We start from the raw sequence: 24,970 nt of genomic DNA, 5'->3' as shown, positions 1-24,970 counted from the left end.
CACTGTAACCAAGCCAGCCAAGCACCCTGTGCCCTACCTTCCTTGCAAACCAGTCACACTGCAACTGTAATACGTGAGTACCTCCAACCTCTCTCACCATGCACAGCAGCTATGTCACAATTGACTATTTAAGCACACCACATCCAGCCCAGCCTCACCAGAGCCACAGCCCCACCAGAGCCATAGCCTCACCACAGACAGAGGACGCACACAGCACACACTAGGGACAGCCCTTGAGCACCTGCTCTGGTGGCCAGAAGAGACTCTGCTTCTAGCCCCACAGATCATCTCCTTCACAAGACCATTCCCTCAGGACTGGGAAAAGTAGCTGACTAGCCTAATACATAGATGAATACAAAGAGTCAGGCAAAATGAGACAAAAGAATATGTTCCAAACCAAACAACAAAATGAATCCCCAGGAAAAGACCTTTATGAAGTGAAGATAAGCAACCTACCTGATAAAGAGTTCAAAGCAATGGTCATAAAGATGCGCACTGAACTCGGGAGAAAAATGAATGAACACAGTGAGAATTTCAACAAAAAGATAAAAATATTTAAAAATAGCAAACACAAGGTATAAATAAACTAAAAAAATATGCTACAGGGGTTCAACAGCAGACTGGAAGAAGTAGAAGTATGAACCATGTGAGGTGGAAGACAAAAGAATGCCACACAAAGACAGAATAGCAAGAAAGAAAAAGAATTTTAAAAAGTGAGGATATCTTAAGGGACCTCTAGGATGACATCAAGCAACCAAGGGCATTATATAATGATAGAAGGGACATTCCAACAAAAGGATATAACATTTGTAAATACTGGGTGGGCCAAAAAGTTTGTTTGGTTTTTTTCCATAAGATGGCTCTACTAGTGCTTAGTTATCTTTAACTTCACTTGAAATATTTTGCTGGGTTATATTTTGACAGCTGTCATATCAGTGTGCACTTTTTAAAAACTTATCAAAATTGGTGGATTTTTGTGTAACTGTTTTAATATCGAACATGGAAGAAAATCTATAACATTTTGGCATATTATTCTTTATTATTTCAAGGAAGGTAAAACTGCAACAGAAACACACAAAAAAAGATTTGTGCAGTGTATAGAGAAGGTGCTGTTCAAACATGTCAAAAGTGGTCTGCTAAGTTTTGTGCTGGAGATTCTGGCTGGCTGATGTTCCAAGGTTGGGTACAACAGTTGAAGTTGATAGCATCAAATCAAGACACTAAGAACAATAAACATTAATAACACGTGGGAAATAGCCAACATACTCAAAATATCCAAATCAATAAACTTATTGGTGAAAATGAAAATTTTCTTTTATTGTATGGAAAAAGCTATATGGACTTTTTGGCCAACTATTTACACAACCAACATAAGGACACATAAATATGTAGAGTAAATATTAAGAAACCTAAAGGGAGAAACTAAAAGCAACACAATAATAGTAGGAAACTTTAACATTCCATTCAGAGCAATGGATTGATGACCCAGACAGAAAATCTACAAGGAAACATCTGCCTTAAACAACACTTTAGTCCAGATTGACTTAATAGATATAAAAACAACATTCCATCTAAAAGCAGCAGAATATATTCTTCTCAAAGGCACATAGAACATTCTCCAGGACAGAAAAATGTTAGGCCACAAAACAAGTCTCAATAAACTCAAGAAAACTATAATCAAATAAAGTATCAACCACAATGGTATGAAACTAGAAATCACTTACAAGAAGAAAACTTTAAAAATCACAAAATATGGATATTAAACAGCATGCTGCTGAACAACCAATGAGTCATTGAAGAAATCAAGGTGGAAATCATAAAATACCTAAAGACAAATGAAAACAGAGATATAGCACACCAAAATCTATGGGATACAGAATAAGAAGGAAGTTCACAGTAATATGGCCTACTTCAAGAAATAAGAAAAGTCTCATATAAATAATCTACCTTGAAGAACAAGCAAAGCCCAAAGTTAGAAGAAAATAATAAAGATCAGAGTGAAAATAAATAAAATAGAGACTAAAAAGGCAACAGAAAAGATCAATAAAACTAAGAGGTGGTTCTATGAAAAATAAACAAAACTGACAAATACCTAGATAACCAAGAAAAAAAGGGAAGAGGTCTCAAATAAAATCAGAAAGGAAAGAGAAGTTACAACTGATACCACAGAAGTACAAGGGATGATAAGATACTACTTTGAACAATTATATGCCAATAAATTGGACAACTGAGAAGAAATGGATAAATTCCTAAAAACATACAATCTAGTCTTGAATCATTAAGAAACAGAAAGCTGAATAGACTTATTACTAGTAAGATGATTGAATCAGTAATCAAAAACCTCACAACAAACAAAAGTCCAGGACCAGACAGCTTCACTGGTGAATTCTTCCAAACATGTAAAGACTAATTAATATCCATCTATTTCCAACTCTTCCTAAAAAATTGAAGAGGAAAGTCTTAGTACACAGTCTCTGAGGACAAGGAGAGGGGCTGCAGAAAGCAACCTCCACTCTTTCCTGGGTCCAGTTCATGGCACAGACAGTAGTCATGTCATGGAATAGTCTCTCCTCCACAGAAGGAATGCTACCGAACAATTTTAAGGGGCCAGCATTACCGTGATAGAAGAACCAAACAAAAACAACACATACACACACACACACAAATTATAGGCCAATATTCTTGATGAACAAAGACGCAAAAATCATCAACAAAAATATGAGCAAATGAACTCACCAATATATTAAAAGGACCATAAGACCATGATCAAGTGGGTTATCTCAAGAATGCAAGGATGGTTCAATATCCGCAAATCAACCAATGTGACACAAAACATTAACAAAATGAAGGATAAAAACCATATGATTATCTCAATAGAAGCAGAAAAGGCATTTGATATAATTCAACACCCATTTAAGATAAAAACTCTCAACAAAGTACTGACGAAACATACCTCAACATAGTAAAGGCCACATATGACAAAAACCACAGCTAATATTATACTCAATGGTGAAAAGGTGAGTTCTATTTTCTATGATTAAAAACAAAACAAGGATGCCCATTCTCACTTTTGTTCAACATAGAATTGGAAGTCCTAGCTATAGCAATTAGGCAAGAAAAAGAAATAAAAGGCACCCAAATCAGTAAGAAATGTAAAATTTTCTATAGAAAACCCTAAAGACTCCACCAAAAAAACTGTTAGAACTAATAAACAAATTCAGTAAAGTCTCAGAATACATAAATTTGTGGTGCTTCTGTATACCAATAACAAACTATTAGAAAGAAAAATTAAGAAAATAAACCCAATTATAATTACATCAAAAAGAATAAAATACCTAGGAATAAATTTACCAAAGGAGATGAAAGATCTGTACAATGAAAACTAAAAGATAATGATGAAAGAAACTGAAGACACAAATAAATGGAATGCTCATGAATTAAAAGAATTAATACTGTTAAAATGTCCATACTACCCAAAGTAATCTATAGATTCAATGCAATCCCTATCAAAATTCCAAAGGCCTATTTCACAGAACTAGAACAAAAAGTTCTAAATTTGTATAGAGCCACAAAAGATCCCAAATAGCCAAAGAAATCTTAAGAAAGAACAAAGCTGGAGGTATCATACTCCTAACTTCAAACTATTCCACAAAGCTACAAAATAATCAAAACAGTATGATATTAAAACAAAAACAGACATGCAGACCAATGAAACAGACTGACAGCCCTGAAATGAACCCAAATATATATATGGACAATTAACAAATGACAAAGGAACTGAGAATATACAATGAAAAAAGGACAGTCTCGGCAATAAATGGTGTTGGGAAAAGAGGACAGCCACTTGCAAAAATAAATAAATATATAAACTAGACTACTATCTTAAATTATAAACAAAAATTAATTCAAAATGGATTAAAGACTTGAATGTAAGACCTAAAACCATAAAATTCCTTGAACATAGGTAGAAAGCTCCTTGAAATCAGTCTTAGTGATGTTTTGTGGATGTGATTCCAAAAGCAAGGACTACAAAAGCAAAAATGAAACAAATGAAACTACATGAAACTAAAAAGTTTATGCAGAGCAATGGAACCCATTATCAAAACAAAAAGGCAACCTACTCAACAAAAGAAGATATTGCAAATCATATATCCAATAAAGGGTTAAAATCTAAAGTATAGGCCTGGCTGGTGTGGCTCAGTGGATTGAGTGCCAGCCTATGAACCAAAGGGTCACTGGTTTGATTCCCAGTCAGGGCACATGCCTGGGTTGCAGCACAGATCTTCACAGCACAGTAGAGAGCATGGGAGAGGCAACCACACACTGATGTTTCTCTCCTTCTCTTTCTCCCTCCCTTCCCCTAAATAAATAAATAAATAAATAAATAAATAAATAAATAAAATCTTTTTTAAAAATTAAAAATCTAAAGTATATAAAGAACTCATACTAATCAACAACAAAAGAAAACAACCCAATTTAAAAAATGAGCAGAGGATCTAAATAGATATTTTTCCAATAAAGACCTACAGATGGCCAATGGGCACATGAAAAGATGTCCAATATCACTAATCATTAGGGAAATGCAAATCAAAAATATGACCTCACATTTATTATTGTAGAATGGCTATTATCAAAAAGACAAGAAATAACAAGTGTTAGAGAGGATGTGGAGAAAGGGGAACCCTTGCCTTGCATACTGTTGATGGGATTGTAAATTGGTACGTCTACTATGGAAAACAGTATGGAGATTCCTCAAAAAATTAAGAGCATAAAATTACCATATGATTCACTATTCTACTTCTGGGTATTTATCTAAAGAATATAAAAACACTAATTAAAAATGGTATATGCACGCCTCTGTCCTCTGCAGCATTATTTACAATATAATAGCCAAGATATGGAAAAAACCTAAGTGTCCATTGATGGATAAATGGATAAAGAAGACGTGGTATATGTATACAATAGAATATTACTTAACCATAAAAAGAATAAAATATTTCCATTTACAACAATGTGGATAAATCTTGAAGTGAAATAGATCAAAAAGAGAAAGACAGATACTATGATTTCACTCATATGTATATTTTTTTTAAAAAAGAGTAAGGTATGAAGAGGGAGACAAAAAGAGTAACTTTACAGTGTAGAAACCTAACACTACTTTGGTCATGTGATCAAGGTCAACATCAACAATCATAAACCACGTAGAAAGTGTGTTATCTTGACATGATGTAATAAAAGTGATACTTTATCTTTGTCACCTCCCTCTCAGAAGTCCATAAGCCAGTCAAATAAGCAGGCAAATTCCAATAAATGGGCATCCTATGATAGGCCAGGCTAGTATTCCTCAAAACTGTCAAAGTTGTCAGAGAAAGTCTAAGAAATTATCCCAGCCCACAGCAGCATAGGGAGATTTGACAACTGAATGTAATGTGATATCCAGAAGTGATCCTAGAACAGAAAAAAGACACTAGATAAAAACTAAGGAAACTTGAATAAACTACGGACTTTAGTTAATAACACATCAATACTGGTTTATTATTTGCAACAAACACAGCATAAGATGTTAATAATAGAAAAACCTGGGGACAAGCATTAGATATGAAGAAATATATAAAATAATAAAAAGATAAAAGGAAAGTATTCTAACTATTCTAGTATTCACTCAATGGAACATGCCACTTGACCAAGTAACTTGTCATCAGGAGTATATAAAGAAGGAGTCATGAACTGGAAAGTTAGACAAACTCTCCATAGCTTGCTTCTTTTTTATAGATGAAATGATTTAACATTCAGAAGCAAGATCTGAGGTATGACAAAGTATTAAAATGCTTCCAAATGAAAGAATTGAAATGTTTTATATTATCTACATAATTAGTTTGTATACTATTCTGAATCGAGAAAACTAATCAACTATATAAGGTAATATCTATGTTTCCTCTCTGATCAGATTATCTGATTAACATCCTTCCCTGTGTTTTAATGGCATGATGTTGTAGTACATATAGTCCTTCTCAATGGAGAGTGGGTCAACTTTAATCAAAGTTTCTCAGTTAAGGAGAAATACAATTATGGCAAGTAACAAGTTTAGGCTACGGATGGTAAAGAGTGACTACAAGAAAATAGAAAGGCAAGAAGGATTTGTGTCTGTGGGAAAATTCACTATGTCATAGTGTCAAACCATCCTTCTAGCTTTCAGTGTTCAAAATACTAGAGCAAGATGAACTAAATCAAAGACCCCTTTGACACTAAGTGAACCCATTTATTCCAAGGATCCTACTTAAGCAAGTGAGGCCTTAGAGAAGAATAAAGAGTGTAGTGTTTAAGAGCACATGTGCAGTTAAACTGCCTGGTTGAACTGCAGGCAGCTTTGCCTTTATTAGCCATGTAGCTTAGGCAAGTTTCTTAACCTTTCTGTTCCTAAGTTTCTTCACCTGTAAAATGGGCTATAGCATTCCTAATTTAGAGGGATGCTGTGATGTAAAAGTGAAATAATCTAGTTAAAGTTCTTAGCACACTGCCTGGTACACAGTAATTTTACAATTATTATTACTTCGAAATTTCCTCAGTACAAAACTACTTGGTCTTTGTATGTACACAATTCATAGAAGATATACAGGGTCCAGCAAAAGTAATGCCTGCTTGAATGTGGTTGGTAGGGTAATAAAATGGGTGTAATAATTTATAGTTTTAATTTGAACATTTCACCTAAAATGTCATATAGTGTACATTATGACATTTAAAATGTCATTATGACATATAAAATGTCAATATCAGTGTGATATTGTTATGTTACAGAATTACAAAAAAAATTTACATGCTTATGGTTTTATAATAAAAGCCTTTGTAATAAAAAAAGGGGTGTTATTTGTGCCAGAACCTGTATATGTGGCCCTGGCCAGGTGGCTCAGTTGGTTGGAGCATCATCCCATACACCAAAAACAGTTGCAGGTTTGATCCCCAGTCAGAGCACATGTGGGAGGCAAGAAATCAATGTTTCTCTAACGTCAATGTTTGTTTCTCTCTCTCCTTTCCTCTCTCTAAAATCAGTAAACATATCTTTGGATGAGAAATTTAAAAAGATGAATATGTGGTCTACCAACCTTTCAGAGCTCCACAGGCTTGGGCACAAATTCCACAACTCAAAAACATCTGTACCCCAGAAGTTTACCTCTCAGTCAGTGGAACACATTTCCTACATGCACAATCAAATCAAGTAGTGTTTAAATTATTACACAGGTGAAAGGTGTGAGTAGAGCTGAGCCTCTAGCTGTGATCCATACCACTGCTTTAATGGGTAGGCCTTCTACAGCACCTGGGAAGAACAGAACACAGTGACCCTGGGAAGATCACATCTTCCCCTGACACTGTTAACAGCTTCAGGATTACATTTTATGTTTGAGGAATTCAAGAAGAACCTATTCTGCCCTGTGCCAAGGACATCATTGATTTTAAAATAAAAAAATACAGGTATTTGTTGTTATTTCAAAACCTGAATATGCTTTTGGTGATACTCTTTCAAAAGCTGGATACTCTGTAGTTGGCAATATCTTGGTACCAAGTCTGAATCTCCCTCTAACAATTAAGAACACAGCAACAAAAATACACACTCTAATAAGCCTAGAGTTACTTTAAGGAATAATTATGTCCTTGTGAATCTTTTATAGCCACCACCAAGCAGACAGACTAGTCTGTCTTCTCTATGGATCTATATAACTCATCTACTCCTTACTAAGTAATACTGATCAGGAAAACTACCTAAAATTAGACAGAAAAAAAAGTGAAGGAGAAGACTTTAAAAAATTTACAAAGTCAGTCAAGAAGTAAAATGTGAAGAATTCACAACATTCAAAAAAGCTAGCTATTTTGCACATTTACATTGCACATATGTAAATCAAGATCTTGGTTTCCCAATACCATTCCCGAGTAATGGGATCAGAGTCCCTCAGAGAAATGGCCAACCCCTGTCTGGGGACAGAAAGAACAGGACAAGTATGGAATGTCTTATTGTACTGAAAAGTAAGGAAGTGCTCAAAGAATAACGGGGTCATGTTAAAAGGACATGGAGCTAGATTTAAGGGGCTACCATATGCCAACATGGGAATAATTAGAGCATCAAAATAAATAATGATAATGAAGAATTATAATCCTTTCAATACAGTAAGAATCCATGAGTCCACAGTGATATAAATGATTGATTAAGTAAATGAAATGGGGTGGGATGGGGTAGAAAGCTCTTCCTTAACTGTACAAAAATGACTAACATGGGTAAGAGGAATGATGGAATAAGAAAAATCACCATTTTTCAATCATCATCATAATTGATTCAGGCAAGAATCATCAAAGAATGGTAGTGTATGAAATTTTGAGAAGTATAGGATATTCACATATATCCTATAGTCTTATTATAGTCTCAAAAGGCACCCCTACAACTTACTTTTCAATTACAATTAAAAGTTACAGAGGAGAAATCTGGCAGACACTGCCTGAACCAATCAAGTTACCACGGCCCATAATGAAGCCAGTGGACAGCAGGGCCTTCTGGTGAAGTCAGCATCACTTCTACGATTTCTTTGCCAAGAGCATAACCTAAATCTATACAATAATTGGTTTCTACTATTCATAATTGCCAATATGATGAAATAGAATATAAGACTACAGATTAAAGAAATTAATTTCAAGTTAAAGGAATTAAATGTAACAGGACCTTAGAAAGACTTTACTGGGACAATTAAAATCTCAATAAGATCTGTAAATCATATAACAGCATTTTTTCAATGTTAGGTTCCTGGTTTTCATCATTGTTCTGTTGTCATGCAAGAGAATTCCTTGTTTTCAGGTAATACGCACTAATATATTTAGAAGTACAGGAGAATGTGTCAGCAACATACTTGTAGGTGGTTCAGGATGAACAAATGGCCTTGGGGTAAGGAGCATAAGGAATGAAAAGAGGGGGAAAAAAACAAATGTAACAAAATGTTGACATTTGGAAATCTGTGTAAAGGGCATCCAGGAATTCTTTGTCCTCTTTTGACAATATTTCTGTGACTGAAATTATGCCAAAGTAAAAAATAAATAACTTGGAATATAAAGTGATACATTTGTCAAAACTCAGGAAACAATACACTAAGATCTGTACATGTATAAATAACACTTGAATTAAAATTAAAGAAGCTTATTCTAGATGTTGTATCAAATGTTGATGATTGGAACACTTCAACAATTCAAAACATTAGTTAGAAACCCATCAAGAACTGATCCAAACAAAGACTAACTTCACGTTGACCGTTTTGGAGCTCTGCAGTGGTGAACCAGCACCAGTCGCCTGGCCATCATTCCTGCGAGCACAGTGAGCAACAGTTCTCACAATTTCCTGGCTGTGAAACACTTTCCTGCCTTGCCCCCCAGGAGGCCCTCTGTGTGCTCAGCCAGGCAATGCCATCAGCTACACTATACTCCCTTATTAATCAACCTCCAAGTGTATAAGCTTGTTACAAGCAAACCTATACCTTAATTTTTTTTTTAATTAAAAAAAAAAAGAGAGAAGCCAACTCTGGTGGTAGTAATCTCTGACGAGGGTGCACATTGCTAAATGAGCCCTAGGGTGACGCCTCTGCTCCTGTTCAAAGGCCAGAACGGGAGTTAGCCAGGGTTACAACCTCTATTACAACCAATTAATGCCTTTCAAAATATTTTTTAAAAGATTACTATCTGTGTAATACTAACAAAACACTAACAGAACAAAATGACCAAGATGTCTCATACCTTGCTTTAGAAATATGATAAATTCCTTTACAGTTTGGTCCAAATTAACTCCATGATATACCACAGGTTTGAAATTTCGATGCTCAAATGAACGAATGAGGCGAACTGTGATGGTCACTTCTTTGGAAGCCATGTGAAGAAATTCCTGTGGCAAGGGACACAAGAATAGTCTAAATAACACCAGCTCACAGTTATGGGATGCATTTCAGCTCTCTGACACACAGCCCATCTCTCCCATAATGTCTGGCAGAGTCCCCAAACCCAAACCAGATTTTGGGACACCCACAAGAGTCCCCAGGTTACTCGCTCCTATCCACTGTGACCTGGAGAGCTTTGTCACAGTCACTGATGTTCTGATTGGCAGAAAGCTGACAGGGCACAGAAAATGAACACAAGTGACATGTGTGAGGGGCAGTTCATGCATGGGGACCAGTGAGGGTTGCCACAGAAAGAGGCATGGCACACACACAGCTGCCTTGGCATAGCTATGCTGGTGGTCTCCTCCCCTGGCCCTGCGATGACGTATGCTTCAGACTCAACTATCAACAGTCACATTTAATCTTACAAATGTGCCAGATTTCAGTGTTGATTTAATTATATGATATAGTATTACCAGTCTTTTATAGTGTTTTTTAATGTGAATATGTTTATTTCATCCTAAAACGTACCAGGGCTGTGTGCCAGGTATTAATGTTATCTCATGATTCTATCACCAAACCATAAATTACTGAACTCACTTTAAGGATGAGGAAACAGACTCAGAGTGATTGTACAAATTGCCCAAAGTCATAAAGCCAATAAACAAAAAAAAGTTAGGACTCAGGCATCAATTCAATTCCAAAGTCCATGTTCCCTCTAATATACTGCCAGAAAATCACCCTGAATTATTTTTTCCAAAAATATCTGCAAAGTTGCCAATGCTTTAAAGATACTAATATAGTATATTTCTATCTCGTAGTAACTACTTCATGCAACTTTCAACTTTACATACAATTTTCAGCCATAATATACACATGATAAGAAAAAAATACCTTTAATACTAAAAAATATAAGATGTCCAGTCTTACTAGTAATCAGAGGAATTCAAAATAACAGTGAGATATGTTACTCATCAAACTGACAAAAAGTCTGACAACACCTAGTGTTGGCAAGGGTATAAAACAATGAGAATTTAATCAGTGAAGGTGGGCATCCAAATGGGTGCTACTTTAGGAAGCAACACTGAGTAAAACTGAAGATACACATACCTTTTGATTTGGCAATTTCATTCATAGGTAGGTACCCCACAGAATCCCTCACCTATGTACACCAGGAGAACTGTAAAAGAACATTCATAGTAACAATATTTGTTAATTGCAAAAACTGGAAACAAATGTCCATCAAGAGGGGAACAGGTAAGTAAATTATGGATAGTAAAAGCAATAAAAATGAACAACAGCTACATACATCAACATAGGTGAATCTTAAAAATATTATTGTGAATGAAAAAATACTAGTCAAAGAATGAGAATATACCACCTTTTGCATACACAAGGTTCAAAAACACAGCTTTTATCATGTTTAAAAGGAAATAATTAGTTGTTACCCCTAAGGCAAAGGAAGGAGTATACAATTAGGGAGATCACATGCACTTTGATCATGTTGGTAGCATTTTATGTCTTGAGTAAGACATTAGTTACATGGATAGTAGATTATATTTTATACTTTTTAGTGTATTTGGAATATTTTATAATAGATAGAAACATGCCACACTAATTTGGCCTAGAAAATCTCTCTGAATCGTAAAAGGCTTATACAAATATTTTACTAGGTTTGAGAGAATATATAGCATAATGGAAATCAAAGTTCAAACTGTTTTAATAACATAAAATAATTTGTAATTATAATTAGCATACTGTGCATAATTAAATGAATGGTTCCTAGAACTGGAAATAATATTTCCCTCTAAAATAAGGTAAGGAGTTATCTTACAATCTTGTTTAGAGGTAGAGTTTAAATTAACAAATCTTTTAAAAATCCCAATATTAGCTACTATGCTATTTGTTATTAAATCTGGTTTGAAATGTTCTCCAAAATTCTAATCCTAGAATCTACCACATAATAGCAGTTCAGCAAACACCTAAAAAATTACAATTTAAAATAGACTAGAGTACTTAATAAAGAATACCTCTTGAGGAAGGGATATTATAAAGAACTTCTGCATTTCAGAAGCAGTGTTAACAGGTTTGTTAAAATTATGACCACTACTTCCCCCTCTTACCTAAGCCCCCAAAATAATAGAGATGCCCTCCAAAACATACCCACACAGGTTGGGAAAGCCTAGAACACAGTCCCAGGCCCCAGAGGTTACAGCTAGACAGATGCAGTTTAAATATTAATTCTACCTCTTGACTGTGACACTGGGATCACACATAGTAGAATCAATAAAAAGTAGCTGCTATTATTGTTACTCTACTTGGAATAAAATACATTTGGGCATAAAGACAGCTCATAGAGGCAGCAGATAAAGACACCAGATTCCCAGGTACAATTAAACAAATCATGTACATGGTCTAACCAAGGAAGCCAGGCATTATGCAACTACCTTGTAACTGTAGGTTTGGGTTTTTTTTCACTTAATAAAAAGCAGCCCAAATGTTATGCTTAAATAAATAGTTGAGGCTTTCAATTTAAAACCCCAAACCTGTATTAATGTCTAATTCTGGTGAACACTATACTGTCATACTGTCATCTTCATCAGAAATTTGTTGTAATATGGGATCCAAAGATGGCAGCTGAGTAGGTGGAAGCTGAGTCCACTTGTTCCTGCCCCCAACCCAGATTTTCAACAGATCTTCCAACAACCAACCTGATCAATGGAATCTTAGCAGATATGAAGTTCTGAAGCCAAGGAGTACAGAAGATGCTTCATACCACCTGGTAATGGGATTTTATAAGTGGAAGGGAAAACACTCTGTGTGTGGCTCCTACTGTAGCTGAGAGACCAGACAGAAATCACAGCTCTGAAGCTTCCTCCTCTCTTGGAGCAAGGGCTTTAGATCCATGCTGGGATTACCAACCCCAATCAGAGGTAACTTGGGGAAATCTACCAAGTCTGTGAGACCCAGGCTGCACACACACACACATAGCACACAGCACTCCCATAGTTGAGGTGCCAACCTGGAGAACTCCAGATAGGGGCACAGACTACTAAAGCAACCAGGTTGCCACAACCAGGTATGTCACAGGCACCTGCAGGCTGCAGCCAGCTGCAACTTTGAGAGACATCTCACTCCTTGGGGAGGTTGTATATGCAAAGATTCAGACATTGACTCAGTACTGCAGTGCAGATACAGCATAGAAACTTTTTATAAGTAACTGACAAGTCGCCAGGCAAGGACCCAGGCACAGCTGCCCTGCCAGCAGAGACCAGAAATTGAAATTGCAGCAGTGCAGCTCCCTCCCCTTGGAACTGCAGGGTCCTAAGGATACCTGCAGCAATAGAGAGGGAAAGGGAGGCTGTGGGCTCTGGCAGAGGGAGGCAGTGAGGTTCCACCATATCTGTGAAAATCAGATATCACAATTCAGCGTGAAGTGCTCCTATGGTTTGGGCACCAAGCTGAAGAGTTCACTATACAAATGCAGACTAAGGAAGGAACCTAGTAGAATGAGAAAATTATTTTTTGACCCATTCTGAACTTTTCTCAGCTGCTCCAAGCCACACTGGATCTCCAGATCCTTTCCCTGAGAATTGAGCTAGGCAGGGAGATCAGAAATTTGCACAAGAGGTTTGCTGACCCCACCCAGCTTGGCTTGCAAGCAAACTGGGGGCTCTTCAGAACAGATTGTTCTGGACTGTGTCTCCTGTGAAGGCTGGGAGTTAAACTGGCAGGAGTTGAGCACATGGGATACTTGACAGTGAAGGGAACCTCCCTGCAGAATACAATCCTCTGGGAAGGCACACCTGTGCCCATCTGCCCCAGCAGGGTTGCAGGCACCAATTCCAACAGGGAAACTATGAAGAACAGTCCTGACAGGTCCAAAATTCCCCGACTGGGTACATTTCCGCAGGGGGAAGAAAGAGGAACTCCAAACAGGACCATTCTGAACTTTTCTCAGCCATGCCATGCCACACTGGTTCTTTGGGTTCTAGCCCACTGAAACCAGCTGGGCAGAGAGATCAGAAATTGTGCAACAAGGGGTTTTCTGGGCCCTGCCCAGCTCTGCTAGCAAGTAAACTGGGGTCTGCAGGGAACAAAGAGTTCTGGTCTATGTCTCCTGCAGAGGCCATGGGCTAAGAACTAGGAGAGAGTTGAACACCCGAGATACTTGGCAGCAAGGCAAACCTCCCTGCAGAATACAATCCTCTGGGACCGGAAAGGTGTACCCATCCCCCTCCTGCAGGGTTGCAGGCATCACCTCGAAGAGGGGAAACTCTTTAAAACAGTCCTGCCAAGTGCAAGATTACCCTGCTGGGTGCATTTCTGCAGGAGGAAGAAAGAGAAACTCAAACAGGGACTCTCAAAGTGAGAATTTTGGAGGGTATTGCCTGAGAGCAGGACAGACAGTTTAGCCTCTTACTGAGAAAGTTAGTTTAGTCCCCAGTGTGGTCTGATCTTGCCCCAAACTCAAAGGGAGACTTCTGATCCATCCCTTGAAGTCCATCCAGAGCAGCTACCCACTCTTGCAAAGAGGAAAGTTGAATGTGCCCATCCTGAACCAACAGTGAGCCCCCCTGAGGAAGCAAGAGCCCAAATCTCTGGTAAAGACTACAGGAATTAGCTCTGAGTGGGGCTACTCTCCCCTCACTGAGTGCCCTACAGACTACAATTCCAACAAAGGGAAACCTGCTAGCCCTATTTCAACAGATCTGATCTCAGCTTATAGACCCTTATCAAAAGGCTCTGGAGACAAACCAGGCAACCACAAAAGGGCACAGAGGCTTAAAGATGAGGCCGACCCCATCTTTAAGCCTCTTAAGCTTCAGCTCTTATACAGAACTGCCATCAGAACCAAGCAGGAAAGAGCTGATCCGTTTACACAGATCGGCCCCTCACATGAAACAGACTGCTAACTCTTTAGGAATTATTCACTACTACTGGAAATGATTTAGGACAGACCAAGACATGCTGTGCAAGGACAGGGAACATACCCACCATCTTACCTAAAATCTAAACAGCTCTTCCCAAGGGAGATCCAGGGGGCCCATCTTCCCAATTGTATCAGAACCTCTCTCAGAAACAGACAGGTCAGTGGCTAGACTAAGACTAATGGGAGGACTGCAGATAAAGTCAAGTGCAGGCAGTACCTGTGGGCCTTATGCTGAAAAAAAGCCAGCAGTGAAAAGCAGTAAGGACCATCCTAGTTGAGCCAAGCCTGAAGGAGACAGCCAGACTGCGGATTGCTTATAACTCTTAACAGGCTACCTACAGCTAGACAGGGACAACATCTGACATTGGCTTATACCAGCTTTAGACAACACCAGAGTCATATCCAGAAGGAGAACCCAGCAGGCAAGCACGAAATTCTGCTGAGACAAATTCCACTTCATTCTTTTCCATTATTTACATTATTTTTTCTTTTGTATACCTTTTTAACATTTTTCTATTCCTTCAAATTTATTCCTACTTTTTTTACTATTTTTTATTTCAAAAATTTATTTTAACTCATTTTACTTTCCCCTTTTCTTACTCCATTTCTTTCTTCTTCTGTCCCTTTCTTACTCTTTATTTTTTCCCTTTCTTCAACCCTTTGTGGCAATTCTTTGTTTCTATCCTTACTCTTACTATTTCTCCTATCTCATCTTCTCACAAGCATTTTTCTTTACTCATCTCATATCCTTTTTTTATTTCTTATAATATTCTTATTCTCTTTCCACCTTTATTAATCTTTGCTCATTTTCCATTGATATTGCTGTTGTTGTTGGGGGTATTTTTGCTAGTGTGGGTTTTGTTCACCGTGTTGTTTTCTTTCATTGTATCAGCAGATGTACAACAGCAAACAAGATGTGGTGACGGCTGAGACTCTCAATAAGCCAGCCAGAGGCGAGAACCCACCAACTAATGGGCCAACAACAATCAAAACCCAAATACAACAGGAGAGCTCATATAAACTTCATAAAGGATCATCCAGCTCAGGAGATGAAGAAAACTGCACCACTGAGTGCCACAAAACTCCTACCACATGAGACCACCCCATGAAGACAGGGAGTCAAAGCAGATCAATCTAATACGCAAAAACAAACAAAGAGTCAGCCAAAATGAGGAGACAAAGAAACAACCCCCAACCAAAAGGAAAGGAGAAATCCCCAGAAGAAGAGCTAAATGAAATTGAGGCAAGCAATTTATCAGACATAGAGTTCAAAGCAATGGTTGTAAGGATGCCCATGAAACATTGTGAAAACTACAAGGAACTTAGTGGGAACTAAATCAGCATGAAAAAGGATGTAGAAACTATGAATAAGAAGCAGGTAAAAATGAAGAATACCATATCTGAAATGAAGATACCCTAGAAAAAATTAAAAGCAGATTATGAAGGAAAGAAATGAATCAGCGAGTTGGAAGACAAGGTAGAAAACAAACACCCAGTCGGAGCAACAAAACAAAAGAAAGACTTAAAAAGAACAAAGATAGGACTTCCGCCAAGATGGAGGCATAGGTGGACGCACCGTACCTCCACGCACAACCAAGATTGGAACAACAACAATTTAGAGGCAGAATAACATCCAGAACTGACAGAAAATTTATCTGAATGGAAGTCGGACAGCCAAGAAGCTGAAATAGACCTGTTCATCTAGACTACAAGAAGGGGCGGAGACGAGCACACAGAAGCGGGTTGCGGCGCTGAGAGCAGAGAGTTGAGTGCATAAGGCATCCGGGGGGCACATAAGGCATCCAGGGTGCGCAAGATCGCAATGGGTGAACCCTGAGTACACAAGCGGCAGCGGCAGACCCAGTGAGGCAATGATTGTGGAGCAGGGCAGAGCGCACAACCCAGGAACCCAGAGAAAGGATTCAGGTCCCACAGAGAACAGAGCTACCACCATTGTTCCCTCTCAACCCAGGCCTCACATACAACGTCACAATCTAGCGACTGGGGTGCCCCAGCCCTGGTGAACACCTAACGCTCCACTCCTCAAGGTAACAGGAGCAACCAGACCAAAAAAGAAAAGAGAGATGGCTCAAACAGAAGAACAAATCAGTGCCCCAGAACTCATCCTTTTGAGTGACCAAGAGATAGCTAACCTATCAGATGCACAGTTCAAAACACTGGTGATCAGGAAGCTCAAAGAATTGGTTGATTTTGGTCACAAATTAGATGAACAAATGCAGGTTACGATTAAAGAAATGAAGGAAAATGCACAGATAACCAACAGTGATGGGAAGGAAACTGGGACTCAAAACAATAGAATGGACCAGAAGGAAGAAAGAAACAACCAAACAGGAAGGAATTGAGAAATAAGAATTCAAAAAAAATGAGGAGAAGCTTAGGAACCTCCAGGACATCTTTAAACATTCCAACATCTGAATTATAGGGATACCAGAAGGAGAAGAGGAAGTGCAACAGATTGAAAATGTATTTGAACAAATAATAAAGGAGAACTTCCCCAGTCTGGCAAAGGAAATAGATTTCCAGGAAGTCCAGGAAGCTCAGAGAGGCCCAAAGAAGTTGGACCCAAGAAGAAACACACCAATGCACATCAAAATTACATTAGCCAAGGTAAAAATGAAGGAGAGAATCCTAGAAGCAGCAAGAGATAAGGGGACAGTCACCTACAAAGGAGTTCCCATCAGACTGTCAGCTGATTTCTCAAAAGAGACCTTACAGGCAAGAAGGGTCTGGAAAGAAGTATTCCAAGTCATGAAAGACAAGGACCTACATCCCAGATTACTCTATCCAGCAAAGCTTTCATTTAGAATGGAAGGGCAGATCAAGTGCCTCTCAGATAAGGTCAAGTTAAAGGAGTTCATCATCACCAAGCCCTTATCTTATGAAATGCTAAAGGGATTTATCTAAGAAAAGAAGATAAAGAAAAAACATGTATAGTTTATTAACAACCACACCTAAAGCAAAACCAAAAGAAACTAAGCAAACAACTAGAACAGGAACAGAACCACAAAAAGGGAGATCACATGGAGGATTAGCAACAGGGGAGTGGGAGGAGGAGAGAGGGAGAAAAGGAACAGAGAATAAGTAGCATAGATTGTAGGTTGAAAATAGATAGGGAGAGGGTAAGAATAGTATGAGAAATGTAGAAGCTAAGGAACTTATAAGTATGACACATGGACATGAACTAAAGGGGGGGAATGTGGGTCGGAGAGTGTGTACAGGGTGGAGGGGAGTGAAGGGGGAGATGGGACAACTGTAATTGCATAATCAATAAAATATATTAAAAAAAGAACAAAGATAGTTTAAGGTAACTTTGGGACAATAAGAAGCACAATAATATTCACATCATGGGGATACCAGAAGGAAAAGAAAGGAAGAAAGGAACAGAATATCTGTTTAAAGAAGTAATAACAGAAAACATCCCTATCTTGGTGAAGGAAAAAGCAACACAGTTCAGGAAGCACAGACAGATCCAATCAAGATAAATCCAAAAAGGCCCAATCCAAAACACATCACAATTAAAATGGTAACATTTGAATACAAAGAAAGAATCTTAAAAGCAGCAAGGGGGAAACACCTAGTAACATACACAGGAGCTCCAATAAGGCTATCAGCTGATTTCTAAACAGACACAAGCAAGAAAGGATTGGCATGAAATGTTCCAAATAATGAAAAGCAAGGACCTGCAACCAAGACTACCATATCCTGGAAGGATTTCTTTTAAAATGGAAGGTGTGAAGAAGGCCACGAGATCAGTGGGAGCAGAGTCCACTTCCCCTTGTACATGGGTGGAACACCTAGACGATCTTCAGAACAGAGGGACAGAGTGAACAGCCAATGATATCTCAGCATATATGAAGATTGGAAGCCAAAACTGTAGAGGACATTGAAAAATCAGACAGTAAGAAGAGTGCTTTGGGACAATAAGGTCCCTGGGACCAGAATGGGGACCAGAGAAGCTGCAGCCCCAGGCCCAGCACCTGCTCGGTCTACCACAGGATTCTCAGGAGAGAGCCAGGTCAATGGCTTCCTCCCCTGCCAAACAAGGAGGTTTCAGCAGCACCAGGATGGACCTGGATGCTTGAAGTTGCTGGGGGGAATAAGGATGAAGTGGCAAACACACAGGGGCAGTGTGCACCCACTTAGACTGTGGAGGCCAACTGAGAAGAGTTGAGCCATAACAGACCCTGACCTGGATAGTCCTCAGGCTGCTTGGAGAGTTGGGCTGTGCGAGAAGCCAGGCACTGGTTTGGAAGGCAGACTTGAATAGGAGGAAATTTTGAAAAAGAAAAAAAGAGGCATTTGGTGGCTGTTTAGGGAATTCTCCCACAGCAGTCACCCCTGCTACCCCTGGCTCCAGCAGCCTCCACAGCCTCAGCATGGGCCCACCTCTGCTGCCATGACCTCGGCTGCACCCCTACCCCACCCACAGCGATGCAGGGCACCCAACCACACCCATGAACCCAGTGGTGCACGACGGACCCAGCCGCCCCTCACGCCACTACGGCTGTCACTGCAGCAGCAGAAGCCAGTGCAAGCCGGACACCACCGCCCTGCGACTGTGCTCCCGCCCCAGCAGTGGAGGCTGAGCACTCACAGCAGCAGACCCCAGGATGGAACACCCCAGACCCCACCACCCCAACTGCTGCTGCAGCTCACACCGGAAGCCCCAAGGACAGAGTGTGCCCAATCCTGCAGCTCAGCAGCTGCCCACCCTGCCCCAGCAGCAGAGGCCCAGAGATCACGCCCACAGCTCAGGGGGCGGAGCGGGCACCTGACCCCTCCGCAAGAGGCACTGTGCGCCCAAACCCATTGCTTAGTCGCAGCAGCAGAGGCCCACCTGCGTCAGCCGGGGCAGCCACTGCAGCGCCCCCACAGGGGCCCACTGGCTTGCTAAGAGGAAGGCAGAGATGCTCGCACAGAGGACAGCAGCAGGGCTCAGAGAGTCAGCAATCCCCAGAAAGACTTAACTCAGTGGGAAGCCAAACTATCCAGGAGAGACTTTGAGAGTCTCAACTGGTGGACTGAAAGTGTAAGCTGGGCAAAGAAGGGCACAGTGCAGGCCAACCAGCAAACTGAAGAACTGGACTGGAGGCTGAATAACTACCAGTGCAGTTCCGAACTGACCCCCATCCCCTAAAAAACACAGGAAGGGAGAAAAACAAAACCAATACCCCCTCACCCTGCTGTAGCCAGGAAGACCAGCAGAACTGGCTTGGCAGAACTGGCTTGGCTTGTATTAAGCCAGTAGGAGGCTTCTTTTTTTTTTAAATTCCTTCTTTCTTTCTTTTCTTCTTTCTCTTTTTTTTTTACTCCTTCTTCTTCTTCTTCTTTTTTTTTTTTTTTAATTCCTACAAGTGGGACAATAAAACCCGGAGCTGTGAAAAGACCAGAGTTAGATCCAAAGACAGGTCATCCCAACAACTGAGACAGTGAGACAAATTTCACTTTGCTATTCCAGAGAACTGGCAAGTTTTTGTATATATGTATTATTTTTTTCATTATTTTTACATCTTTTATTTTATTAGTATTTTTTTATTTCTCTTTCTGCTTAGTCTTCGCTTAGATGTTAAATTGCATTGTTTGACGGGTTTTCCTTGTTCTCTCTTTCATACTGTATTTTTAATTTTCCTTCTTTCACTTCACTTGTATTCCAATAGCATACTACTCTAGGTTGTGTACTTCCCACTCTTGTTACTCAGATCATATAGATAATGTCATGTGATTGTTACTCCATTACAATTGAAACTAATTGCTCTTCAATACAACTGAAAATACTACACAGCACCCCTCCGAGATCTCAGCTCCCTTCACTGTTTGTGCAACTTTATCACTGTTGTGGTTAATTCTACTCTCTCGCACACTACACCTATTTTCTATCCGTTACTCACTGTATCTCATAATCTGACCCCCCTCAAGCTCACTGCTTTCTAGATGCAACTCACAGTCCTCCCCCGCACTGCCCACCCAACATGAGTCTTATCTTTTTCTACCCTTTCTAAAAAGTGGCTAATTGGGTGAAATATCACTGTTAACACTATACATAGCCAAAGGATCTCCTATCTCTTCTCTACGGGTCAGTACTTTAAATACTACAGAACACATTCCCACTGTCTTAATCCATTTTGCCTTCCCCCTCCAACTGATCACATAAAAGAGTAGGTGGGAGCTGTGAATACCAGTATACCTGCTGCAACAGGAAACCCACCAACAAAGGAACCACCAACAGATAATAACGGAAGAAGGTGAAGGAGTAAGTGGAAGTCACACTAACCTCCACCCTGGACCGATCTGGAATTACAACTAAATGGTACAGAAATTACCCAGAACACACAACTGAACAATAGCAAGAGAGAAGCCTCAAAACCTCACACAAACAGAAGAACGAGCTTCAGCACAACCTGTCCACACCCACACAACAGAATACAAGACACAAAGTGAACCTCAGTTAACCAGCTGGAGGGAAGCACCCACCAAAGAAAGACCCAACAGGAATCAAAACCTGAAGAATACAGAGAGCCAACATAAATGACAGCCCAAGACCAGCAAGCTCAGGAGATAAAGGAGACTTCACTACTGAATCTCACAGGTCTCCTACCATGGAAGTTCACACCATAAACCCAAGGAGTCAGAACAGATCAATTTAAGAAGCAGAGGCTAACAAGAAGAGTCTCACAAAAAATGGGAAGACAAAGAAACAACCCCCAAATGAAAGGAAAGGAGGAAGCCTCAGAAAGAATGCTAAATGAAATAGAGGCAACTCAACTATCAGATACTGAGTTCAAAGCAATGTTTATAAGGAAGCCCAATGAGCTCACAGAGAATTTCCAGAAACTACAGGGAAACTACAATGAACTCACTGCAAACAATATCAACATGAAAAGGGAAACAGAAACTATCAACAAGGGCCAAGAGAAAGTGAAGAATACAATTTCTGAATTGAAGAACACAGTAGAAGGGATCAAAAGCAGGCTAGATGAAGCAGAGGACTGGATCACCGAGCTGGAGGAAAAGGTAGAAAAAAACACCCAGAAAGAGCAAGAAAAGGAAAAGAGACTCAGAAAGAATGAAGAGGGTTTAAGGGAAATTCAGGACAACATGAAATAAAATAATATCCATATAATAGGGATACCAGTAGGAGAAGAAGAAGAGCAAGGCATAGAAAATGTGTTTAAAAGTAATGATGGCCCCTGGCTGGCATAGCTCAGTGGATTGAGCGCGGGCTGTGAACCAAAGTGTCTCAGGTTTGATTCCCAGCCAGGGTACATGCCTGGGTTGCAGGCCATAACCCCCAGCAACCACACATTGATGTTTCTCTCTCTCTCTCTCTCTATCTCCCTCCCTTCCCTCTCTAAAAATAAATAAATAAAATCTTTAAAAAAAAAGTAATGATGGAAAACTTCCCTAATTTGATGAGAGAAAAAGTCACACAAATCCAGGAAACATAGAGAGTCCCAATCAAGAGAAACCCAAATAGTCCCACTTCAAGACATATCATAATTAAAATGGCAAAATTCCAAGACAAAGAGAGAATCTTGAAGGCAGCAAGGGAGAAACAGGAAGTAACATACAAGGGAGCCCTGATAAGGTTAGCAGCTGACTTCTCAATGGAAATGCTCCAGTACAGAAGAGAATGGCAAGAAATATTCCAAGTAATGAAAAACAAAGGCCTGCAACCAAGACTACTGTATCCAGAAAGGCTCTCAATTAACAAGGGAAGGCAAAATAAGGAGTTTCCCAGACAAAACAAGGCTGAAAGAATACACCTCCTCCAAACCAGCTTTACAAGAAATGCTAAAGGGTCTCCTTTAAGAACATTAAGAAAAAGAATGAGAGAGAAACACAGGTATGAAAAAATGGCAATGAATAAGTACCTATCAACAATAACCTTAAACATAAATGGATTAAATGCTCCCATCAAAAGACATAGAATAGCTGAATGGATAAGAAACCATGACCCACACATATGCTGCCTACAAGAGACCCACCTCAGAACAAAAGATCTACACAGACTGAAAGTGAAGGGCTGGAAACAAATATTCCAAGCAAAGGGTCAGTAAAAAAAAAAAGCCAAGATGGCAATACTCATTTCAGACAAAATAACTTCAAAAAAGAGCCATAAAAAGAGACCCAGAAGGTCACTTCATAATACTCAAGGGAAGAATCCACCAAGAAAACATAAACATTGTAAATATATACATACCCAACACAGGAGCACCCAAATAAATAAAGAAAATCTTGGAGGACTTCAAGAGAGATATTGACAGCAACACAATTATAGTAGGGGATTTTAATATCCCAATGTCAAACATGTATAGATCTGCCAAACAAAACATCAACAAATATTGTGACACTGAACAATGCTCTAGATCAAATGGACTTAACTGATACATATAGAGAGTCTTTCATCCCAAAGAAACAAAATACACTTTTTCAAATGTACACAGAACATTTTCAAAGACAGACCACATGATAGGACACAAAACAAGCCTCAACAAATTCATGAAAATTGAAATCATACCAAGCATTTTCTCCAAACACAAGGGACTAAAACTAGAAACCAACCTCAAGGAAAAAAAACCCAAAACGCTTAAATTCATGGAGATTGAATAGCATGCTATTAAACAATGAATGGATGAAGAAATCAAAAAGTTTCTGGAAAGAAGTGAAAATGAACTTACAACAATCCAAAACTTGTGAGACACACCAGCGGCAGTCCTGGGAGGGAAATTCATAGCAATACAGGCCTACCTAAAAAAGATAGAAACATTTCAAATAAATAAACAACCTAACCCTACACCTACAAGAACTTGAGGAACAACAACAAAGACAGCCCAGAGCAAATAGAAGGAAGGAAATGACCAAGATAAGAGCAGAATTAAATGACATAAAGACTAAAAGCATAATTCTAAGGATCACAGAATCCAGGAGCTGGTTCTTTGAAAAGATAAACAAAATCGATAAGCCTTTAAGCAGGTTCATCAAGAAAAAAGAGAGAGGACCCAAAGAAGCACAATGAGAAATGAAAGAGAAGAGATTACAGCTGATACCACAGAAATACAAAGTATTGTAAGAATTGACTATGAAGAACTGTATGTGAAGAAATTTGAAAACCTAGCTGAAATGGACAAATTTCTAAAAAAATATAATCTTCCAAAACTTCATGAAGAAGCAGAAAGCCTGAACAGACCAATAACAGCTGATTAAATTGAAGCAGTAATCAAAAAACCCCCAACACACAAAAGCCCTGGACCAGATGGCTTCACAGAAGAATTTTACAAAGCATTTAGGATGAGCTAACCCCTATCCTTCACAGATTATTCAAAAAAATCCGAGAAGATGGAAGACTCCCAAACTCTTTTTATAAAGCAGCATTATCCTAATCCCAAAACCAGATAAAGACACAACAAAGAAAGAAAACTTCAGGCCAACATTGCTGATGAACATAGGCACCCAAATCCTCAACAAAATAATGGCAAATCACATCCAACAATACATTAAAAAGATCATATACCATGATCAAGTGGGATTTATCCCAGGGATGTAAGGATGGTACAATATTCGCAAATCAATAAACGTAATACATCACATAAACAAAATGAAAAGCAAAAATGACATGATCATATCAATAGATGTGGAAAAAGCATTTGATAACGTACAGTACCCATTTATGATAAAAACACTTAGCAAAGTGGGAATAGAGGGAGCATTCCTCAACATAATAAAGGCCGTATATGAGAGACTATATGAGAGACCTACAGCCAACATCATACTCAATAAGCAAAACTTAGAGCTTTCCCACTAAGATCAGGAACAAGACAAGGATGAACACTTTCACCACTCCTATTCAACATAGTATTGGAAGTCTAGCCACAGCAATCAAGCAAGAAAAAGAAATAAAAGGCATCCAGATTGGAAAGGAGGAAGCAAAACTGTCATGTTTGCAGATGACAGGATAGTATACATAGAAAATCCTATAGACTTCACCAAAAAACCACTCCACCTAATAAGTGAATTTGGCAAAACAGTAGAACACAAAGTCAGTATTCAGAAATCAAAGGCATTTTTGTACATCAACTATGAAATATCAGAAACTGAAACCAGGGAAAACATCCCATTG

General features: G+C 39.1%; 1 protein-coding gene across 8 annotated transcripts in view; it reads right to left on the bottom strand.

Annotated features, from left to right (window-relative positions):
* CUNH2orf76 (chromosome unknown C2orf76 homolog) overlaps positions 1 to 24,970 on the bottom strand; it is a 96,839-nt gene that overhangs the window by 39,398 nt on the left and 32,471 nt on the right. For 5 of the 8 annotated variants that reach the window (XM_045826080.1, XM_045826079.1, XM_045826082.1 and 2 more), the window contains 2 exons: positions 11,010 to 11,079; positions 9,763 to 9,907 (listed from right to left, as the gene is read on the bottom strand). In XM_045826080.1, the coding sequence (XP_045682036.1) occupies positions 9,763 to 9,907; positions 11,010 to 11,030 (166 nt within the window). In that variant the 5' untranslated portion in view covers positions 11,031 to 11,079. Of the gene's footprint in view, positions 1 to 9,762; positions 9,908 to 11,009; positions 11,080 to 20,032; positions 20,092 to 23,531; positions 23,602 to 24,970 lie in introns of those variants that run through there. The other 3 variants (XM_045826083.1, XM_045826084.1, XM_045826086.1) reach the window with 2 other exon arrangements.

This window comes from Phyllostomus hastatus, unplaced genomic scaffold, assembly GCF_019186645.2.
Source record: "Phyllostomus hastatus isolate PE091 unplaced genomic scaffold, TTU_PhHast_1.1 phas_scaffold_60, whole genome shotgun sequence".
NCBI classification, from domain to species: Eukaryota; Metazoa; Chordata; class Mammalia; order Chiroptera; family Phyllostomidae; genus Phyllostomus; species Phyllostomus hastatus.
Note: the sequence above shows the minus strand (reverse complement) of the source record. Positions and strands in the feature narration are given on the sequence as shown.